We start from the raw sequence: 9,187 nt of genomic DNA, 5'->3' as shown, positions 1-9,187 counted from the left end.
TTACCCACAGAGGAGCTAAACATGTGTATTGGAAAGGAAGAAGTAAGCTAAACGTTTGTTACAGCAGGAAGTCAGTAGCTATATCCAAAATTAGTAAATACAAAAACAGCATAGAAACATATTCTTAGAGAAATAGAGGTTGTCATCAGAAATTGAATTAGGAATTAGAAGGAAGTTAGGAATTCCTTGACTCTCTGGCTGGGAAAGTGTGAGAAAGGATTAATGCTTGTGACCCAATACATACATTTTGATGACAGTGTTCCGATGTTTTTGAGAAGTAGTTTTAAGATTAGATTGTAAAGGGTCTTGAATGTTAGGCTAAGGACTGTGAAATTTGTTTTTCTGATAATGGAGGGTTGAAGCTGATTTTATTAAGATATCTTAAGGAGGTACTGTGATGGGAACTGAGTGGATTAAAGAGAGACAGAAGTCCGTTAGAGTCCACCGTGACAAATAGGGGCCCAAGCCAGGTTGGGGATCAGTGTGAGGGAAGGGCAGGGCTGGGTCGAAGAGATGCTGTAAAGGAAAAATGACCAGATTTGGTGATTAATTGGAAATCAGTGCAAGGAAGAAGTATGCAAATGTTATTAAAAACATCAGTTAACTATTTTGAAACCAAACCAATTAGTAACTAAATGTGAATATCTTCTCTGAATGCCATCATAAGTCATAGCATCCTAAATATCTCTTGGTTTGAAGATGCTTATACCTTTAAAGGATACATACTCTTCCAGGAGATACATGATTCTGATATACTTTGCTGTGCTGGCTTGTTAATTTGTTCAGTTCGTCACTCGGCAAATGTTTAATTTCATTCTATGAGCAAGGTCCCATGTTAGATGTTTCTGAGGTTGATGTATGGACTTTTCTTCAAAGAATGATTTGTACCTCAAGGTGAAAGGCTGCTCATTTTTCATTGTTAAAGGTAATTTCTTCTGTTTTTTTTGTTTTTTGTTTTTTTTTTTTTTTTTTTAATCAACTGAAAATAATTCTCAGCGTGAACAGTACTGCCTAGTGAAGGGAAGGCTTTTATCAGATGACTGCCCTGAGCACTTTACTGTGTAAATGAGACAGGAATGGTCCCTGCCTTCTGCCGGCACGTATAGTCTTCAAGGAGTCACAGGAAAACCGGCAATTTCAGTCTGGTGAGATAAGAGCCATATGAGAGCAAATAGAAGATGCTTATCAGCACACATACATGACCTGGACTAAGTTTGTTATGGGTGGGATAGATGTTCATCTCTGAAGAAGGGACTTCTAAGGTGAGACCTAACACCAGAAAGCAGGGAATACAGGTGGAGGGAGGCAAGACAAAGCATGGCAGAGTGCAGGAAGGGAAAAGACATAAGCATGGCCAGGTGGCCAGCAGCCAGGTCTTGGAGGTTGGGGTAAACTGGATTAGGCAGATTGGATTTTCACCACAGGGCATTGGGAAGCCACTGAAGAGTTGGAAGCAGGGGTTTTTGTTTTTCGAGCATCTCTCTGGCTGTTATGGAGAGAGTACATTGGAGCAGGCAAGACTGGAGGTAGGGAGACCAGAAGGTCAAGGTACATTGAAGACCCATGGTGATGATGGGACCTGGGGATGGAATTTGAGCCAAGTGCCAGAATTCTCAGTGAGTTAAGTGGAGGAGGGGTTGAGAGATGCTTGGACAGTGAGAAGGGGAAGAAGGTGGGTGGTGGCCAATGAATAGTCTGGAAGGAATGCTAGTTTGCCCTCGGGTATGAGTAAAGGACCAGAGGCCAGGAACCAGGAGGATGTGGCTCCAGCACCAGCCCTGCCCTGTGAGGGCTGCAGCTGAAGGGCCGAGAGGGAAGCCTACGGGGAAGTGGTGTTTTAAGGGAGCCTGGCCTCCGTCAAGGCAGGACGTAAAAGGCTCAATCCATGAAATCTTCCGGAAGGCACTGTAAAAATGTTTAGGAGGGAATAGAAGAGAGTGTCAGGGGATCAGGAGAAAAGCACAAAGAATAGTGTGAGAATGTCTTTTAAACTTTTTCAGCTGGATTTGCAATGCCTGTGGCCTTTGCATGTGGCTAGTAATAAATGTGGGCTTTCTGTTTCTTTATTATTGCTTTTTAACTTACTGCATTTTTTATTTTAGATCCCAGTTTAACATGGTCAACCCTTTCAGGTATATTTAAGTGAAATAAAAAGCCATATGACAGACTGAAAAAAATATTTAAGAAAGATGCTTCAGTAAGGGGTTAGATCTTATTTTCAGCTGGTGCATTGACGGACTTCATGTGTTTAAAAGCTTGAGCTTTCTCCACATTTCTTTGGGGGAGGAAGGAAGGGAGTGGGAAGAAACGGGACAACAAAGTACAGTACTGATTAAAAGGTGAAGAAGAACCACCCACTTACCTCCCCCAGTCACCTTTTTTGTTTTATGTGGGAAGGTTTATTTGCTGGCATTTTCTGCCACCCCTCTGTAATTTGGACTGTGCTTTTTTATTTATCTGACAAAAAGTTTATGAATGATTTGATGAAGATGTAGAAATCATGAGCGTTTTTAGCTGGACTCTCCCCTTGAAGGCAGATCAGGACTGTGTTGAGCTGCGTGTGACGGGAGGCTGGCTGCAGTAACTAAACCAAGTAGTTTTGTTTTTCTCACCTAGCAAGGAATCCACCGGTGGCCCAGCTTGGTAGCCCCGGCTGCTTGATGAAACCTTCAAAGACCTGCTCCAGGGTCCTGACCAGAAGGCTTGAGCGCTCGCACCAAGTATAAGCAATTAAGCCTCAAAGATAGTTTGTTGCTCTCTCGCCTCGCGGAGAGGTGCTGAGACAGGCAGGCTGCCATGGAGCAGTTCTCCTCCACCGGGTCCATGGACTCTGCTCAGCCGCTCGTAGGTGGGCCCTCACTTGCTGTCCAGGGTGGCAGTTGGGGATCCCAGAGAGCAGAGTGGAGGAGGACAGGAGAGAGCAGGGACGGAGAGTGCCTGCCAGTTGCCTTTCAAGGAAGACTTTTAAAAGCTGTCATAGAGCACTTTTACACGTGTTCAACGACAGCTTAGTCATGGTCCTGGCCCCAGCTTCAAAGGAGACTGAGAAATGGAGTTTTTATTACAGGACCAGATGCCCACCACAAAATCAGGGTTCACTTGTTACTGGGAGAAGGGGATGAACTAGCAGTCTCTGTCTCAATCCTCAGCATCACCTGTAGGCCTTATACCCTGGCTTTGGGCTGGGTTAAGGGCAAAAAGTGAATGCCACCAAAGCCCATTCGTTTCATGGGGAAAATAAAACCTTTCCTGGGAAGTTTCAATTGGTAGGCATGTGTTTATATCTCCTTGGCTAAACCTGGGTCACCCGATATCCCCAACCTCAAGAAATTCTGGGGCGGTGAATTCTTTAACTGGGTACTTTACCACTGTGAACAAAATCAGGGTTTTGTTAGAAGATGAGACTAGATATGGGGTAGACGACTAGTAGTATCTTTCGCAGAGTGGTAATCAAAATTTAAAATAATTACAACAGGGCACTGAGTGTCCTGTGTTACCTAAAACCTGATGCAGCAGGGCCACAACAAAACAGAATTTGGTAGTACAGTAAAGCCTTAGCTTGTGAGCATAATTTGTTCTGGAAACATGCTTGTAATCCAAAGCACTCCTATATTAAAGCGAATTTCAGAAACCATTGGTTCAGTTGTGTTCATGTGACCTTTGGCATCATGTGCTACTTGTATTGCAAGACATCACTCGTTTGTCAAGTTAAAATGTACTAGAAATTTTTTCTCATCTTGTGGAACACTCGCAGAATGAGTTACTTGCCATCCAAGGTTTTATTGTGTTCATTGGAAATAACAGAAAACCTAGCTGCAGTGGCTTACAAAAAATTAAGAAGGTTCTCTCTCTCTCTCTCTCTCTCTCTCTCTCACTCACTCTCACTCTCTCACTCTCTCACTGCAAGAAGGCTTGGAGGTAGGTTCCTGCTGGCATTGTTTCAGTGGTTCATGTTTCGGTGGTCTCAAGATGGCTGCTGAAGCACCAAACATCATGTCCACATGCAAGGAAAGAAAATACACTAATAGACTTCTGCTGTCATCTCATTGGTCGGAACTGTGTCATAGGGCCATTCTAGCCGCAAGGGAGGCTGGGAAAGTAAGTACTTTCGCTTATCCAGCCTCCACAGTAGAGGCTGCAAGAGGAAAGGGGAGAGGTGTTGGACGATCTAGCATTTAGTGCCTGCCACAGAACGGATTAAGAGCTTTATCTGAGTGAGGTTTTTTTTTTTAAGTTTATTTATTTATTTTGAGAGATTGTGTGTGTGTGAGAGAGAGAGAGAGAGAGAGAGAAAGAGAGTATGAGTGAGGGTGGGGCAGAGAGGGAGAGAGAGAATCCCAGCATGGAGCCTGATGCCAGCCTGACTCAGGCTCAATCTCCTGAACCTTGAGATCATGACCTGAACCAAAATTAAAAGTCAGACGTTTAACCGACTGAGCCACCCAGGCGCCTCTTGAGCTATATCTGAATTTTAAAAAGTCCATTATATAGTTAGTTGGCTTATCAGTAATATGCAAAAGACTTGCAACTTTGTTAGCTGTAAATTCAGCATGAGGTAATGATGTCACTGAAGGTTAATGCAATGAGCTGTAGTGATTAAAAGTAGAGTGTGAAGAAAAGGAAGTTAATGACTGGCTCCTTGATTATTGGTGCCTGTCTTCAACTGCATCGGAGGTAGGGGATTGTGGTGTGCCCTAAGAAATGGGAATATTTCGTGCAGGGAGAAGGTTGACTATGAGATGACCGTTGGCTGTCTTCAGATGGACTACGCTGTGGAAAGGGATTTAGACTTGCATCATATTACTTTCCATTTATAGTTAGGCTGCAGGGATGGAGATTTTTTTTTTCTTCCAATTTAACGGGGCCGTGATTCTAAAATAATATGGAAAACTTTTTATGTTAAAGTATCTTTGGGGTGCATGGGTGGCTCAGTTGGTTAAGTGTCTGACTCTTGGTTTGGGCTCAGGTTATGATAGTTCATGAGTTTGAGCCCCTCGTAGAGCTCTGTGCTGACAGCATGGAGCCTGCTTGAGAGTCTCTCTCTCTCTGCCCCTCCCCTGCTTGCACCCACATGCTCTCCCTCAAAATAAATAAATAAACATTTTTAAAAAAGTATCTTAAGAGCCATGGCAAATTGGTGCATTTGAGAAAGTATCGTCAGTGATAGTTGAGCAGAATATCACCTGAAGGACTGGGCACCAGTGTGATGGTACCTAAAAAGAGGAGGCAGGATGTCCTTGAAGGTCTTATTATTCTAAGGCTGCAAGATTCATCGTAGGGAGTATGTTTCTATCACACTTTTCCTCCAGTCTTAGAGGGCAAGTATTGAGTTGTAGCTTATGAAATTTTGGAATGCTTCATAGTAGATTCAAACATTTAACTTCCTAAGCATATCACTGATCTGTTACTACATAACAAATTACCAAAAACTTAGGGCTTAAAACAACAGACACAGCAAACATGTTCATCATGGGCTCAGTTTCTGAGGTTCAGAGTGTGGGAATGGCTTAGCTAGTGGTTTTGGCTCAGGGTTTCTCTTGAGGTCATATCTTCAGTGGGAAAACCCACTTTCAATCTCACATGGTATTGGCACGCCTCCTTTCCTTGCTGGCTACGGGCCACAGGCCTCCATTCTCCACGTGGGCCACCTGAGTGTCCTCATGCTGTGGCATCCGGCTACTCCCAGAGTGACCCAAGACAGAGCAAGAGTCCAAGATGGAAACTGCAGTCTTTTTTAAACTAATCTCAGAAGTAACTTACCATGCTGTCGTCCTTTCTGCTGCCCACTGTTGGTCACACAGACCATCCCTGGTGACCTGTGAGGGGACTACACAGGGTGTGAATGCCGGGAGCTGGGGATCCTTGGGGGCCCTTGGGGGCCGTCTTACAAGCTGGCCACCTCCCTGAGGCAAAGATGTTCCCTGAATTCTGTAGTTAAGGAAGCACAGCTAAGGGAAGAATAATTAATATATATATTTTAAAGCTTTATGAGGTTTATTTTGCTATATGTTGATGAGAAAGAAAAACAGTGTGAAGAGTAAACAATACTAAGTAAGTTGTCTATAACTGGTTTGATATATATGTTTTGCTTTTTCTGAAAATGTGTACTAGTCAGGGTTTTCTGCTGGTGGCTATCCAGTTTGAGTACTCAGGGATGCACCACGGCTGAGGGGAAAGCATGAAATTTCCACTCAAGTAGATACTTCTCACAGATTCTGATTATCAACTCTCACCCAGGTCTCTTGGCCTTTCCCTGGTTGTTTTCCTTTGTTTTGTACACGCCTCATCTGTTTATGACATTTGTGATGAAAGAGGTCCCTTTCAGATACTGTCCTCTACTTGTTTGATGTCTAAATATCTGCGACTTTATTTTCACAGATAAGAATCTGGATAATGCCGCAGAAGCAGCTGAACAATTTAAGTTAATCCAAGCAGCGTACGACGTGTTGAGTGACCCTCAGGAAAGAGCATGGTGAGTGTCACACTGTCCCTCCTATCTTAGTGTGTTTTCTTGGAAGGGGTGATCAGTAGAGGATTTAAAAAATACATCACATATAGACGTGGACGTTAGATGTTTCGGTGTGTTCTGAGGCGTCTCTCAGCTATTTGTTATATAAAATGTAGTATTAAGGTTGAAGGAACCTTAGAGGTGATTCATTTTATGGGTGATGGGACAAAGTTTGGCAATATTAAACGGATTTAACTTTGATACCGGTGACGTAACTTCTCATTAAATGGGATCTCTTTGGTGTATGACAAACTTACTGGTGTTGGACAAGCATATTGACTTGTCCTTAAAAAACACATACGTGTCAATGCAAGAATTGCAAGGCTTCTCTAAGAACTACTTCATATGAAGAAATTGAGTTAAGCTACTACATCTATGATGGATACTTTTACTTATGCTGACCTGATACAAGAATTTTTAAAGTCGAGTTTTCAGATCCTTGATGAACTCTTTCCTACAAAGGAATAGGTTTTAAGCCCCGACGTAACTGTGTAAGAGCCTGCTGTTACAAAGAGCACCTGGGGGTTGGGTGCTGTTGTGGGAGTCTTCTTTGTGTTAAAAAACGTACAGCACATGGCTGGCTGTCAGGGAGAAAGGCTGTAAAGAAAAATCGTCACAAATTGTCTTTTATATAAAAATCAGAGAGAATCCTACATGTTTCTCCTCCCTAAGAATTTGGAGATCTGGCCTTAGAGAATGCTTAAATTCTTTCCTGACTTCCTTGGCTCTGTGCTCTTCTCCTTGTCCTAAGGACTCTCTTGTCCTTTCTTCTGAAGCCCCTGTCTATTAACAGGCTTGCTGCCTGCAGGCCTGGCTGCACTGTGGCTGGGAGCACAGCCCTTCGGGTGCAGGAGGCCTGAGCTTTGCTACTTATTGGGTTTGTGATGATGGACAGCAAGTTATTAAATATCGCTGAGCTTCAATTTCCTCTTCTGTCTTTAGGGGTAAGAACTAACGTTACAGAGTTATCATAAAGAGTGATTGTGTGTGTGTGAAGCTCCTAGACTGTTTACATAACCCTACAAAGAGTCTTGTTCTGGTCGATGTTGGTGGTAGATCTGATCACGAATGTATAAGGAGTCTATAGAGCAGGTTATGTCCAGTGCTGACTTTAGTAAAATGCAGCTGCTTTTCTGGGAGTGTCCTGGGAATTCCCTGGCTTGTTAAATTCCATCGTTCGGATGGACTAGTACTGTGTAATGCCGCGGCATATTAGAAGTTGCAGTCATAGTTTTAATCAGCAGTTTTGTGAAAGATTATTCTTTTCATGTTGATATTTAAAAAATTTTTTTTCAGTTGTAGACTGGACATAATAAAATGTATAATAATAATAATATTTGGTCTATTTCAGAGTAAGGAGTCCTTCTGAATTCTTACTCAGCACTCACTGATGATGCTAATTTGTTTTGTTTGTTTAGGTATGATAATCATAGAGAGGCTCTACTGAAAGGTGGGCTTGATGGAGAATATCAAGATGACAGCTTAGATTTGCTTCACTATTTCACTGTTACCTGTTACTCTGGTTATGGAGATGATGAAAAGGTAAGATAAGTGAACTCACTCTTAATTTTGTATCAAGCACAAGACTTTCAAACATAAAGAGAATTCCCTTTGTTTTTTTGAAGCGTATTTATTTTGAGAGAGACACGTGCATGAGTGGGGGAGGGGCAGAGAGAGTGGGAGACAGAATCCCAAGCAGGCTCCACACTGTCAGCTCAGAGTCCTGCGTGGGGCTCAGACCCATGAACTACGAGATTCATGACCTGAGCCGAGACCAAGAGTCGGACACTTAACTGACTGAGCCACCCATGCGTCCCACAAAGAGAATTCTTAAAATTATAACAGGTGAAGCAGTGTTCATTTTGGAAACTGAAAACACATTGGCTTCATATTTAAACTGTCAGCATATGAAAACCTCCAGTTGAAACCTAAATGTTCTTGCGGTGACAAAGCTCGGGTCTGTAATTCCTTAACATTAAAGGTTTTCATGTTACATTTAATTTTTTAATTTTTTTTTAATGTTTATTTATTTTTGAGACAGAGACAGAGCATGAACAGGGGAGGGGCAGAGAGAGAGGGAGACACAGAATCGGAAGCAGCCTCCAGGCTCTGAGCTGTCAGCGCAGAGCCCGACGTGGGGCTTGAACTCACGGACCGTGAGATCGTGACCTGAGCCGAAGTCGGACGCCCAACCGACTGAGCCACGCAGGCGCCCTTTCATGTTACATTTTAAAATCTTATTCTGTGGATAAAGAAATTGTGGTTTATATACACAATGGAATACTACGTGGCAATGAGAAAGAATGAAATATGGCCTTTTGTAGCAACGTGGATGGAACTGGAGAGTGTGATGCTAAGTGAAATAAGCCATACAGAGAAAGACAGATACCATATAGTTTCACTCTAATGTGGATCCTGAGAAACTTAACAGAAACCCATGGGGGAGGGGAAGGAAAAAAACAAAAAAAAGAGGTTAGAGTGGGAGAGAGCCAAAGCATAAGAGACTGTTAAAAACTGAGAACAAACTGAGGGTCGATGGGGGGTGGGAGGGAGGGGAGGGTGGGGGATGGGTATTGAGGAGGGCACCTTTTGGGATGAGCACTGGGTGTTGTATGGAAACCAATTTGACAATAAATTTCATATATTGGAAAAAATAAATAAATAAAATACACAAATAAA

General features: G+C 42.8%; 1 protein-coding gene across 2 annotated transcripts in view; it reads left to right on the top strand.

The window, feature by feature from the left end:
• The window catches only part of DNAJC21 (DnaJ heat shock protein family (Hsp40) member C21), a 34,034-nt gene that overhangs the window by 1,570 nt on the left and 23,277 nt on the right, over positions 1 to 9,187 (top strand). For both annotated transcript variants that reach the window (XR_006221279.1, XM_042996659.1), the window contains exons 2-3: positions 6,379 to 6,472; positions 7,927 to 8,050. Coding sequence is in view for 1 of the 2 variants with exons in the window: in XM_042996659.1 (XP_042852593.1) it covers positions 6,379 to 6,472; positions 7,927 to 8,050 (218 nt within the window). In the remaining variant the exon portion in view is untranslated. The remainder of the gene's footprint in view (positions 1 to 6,378; positions 6,473 to 7,926; positions 8,051 to 9,187) is intronic.

This window comes from Panthera tigris, chromosome A1 (assembly GCF_018350195.1).
Source record: "Panthera tigris isolate Pti1 chromosome A1, P.tigris_Pti1_mat1.1, whole genome shotgun sequence".
NCBI lineage: Eukaryota > Metazoa > Chordata > Mammalia > Carnivora > Felidae > Panthera > Panthera tigris.
This window is presented reverse-complemented; position numbering and strand designations above follow the sequence as displayed.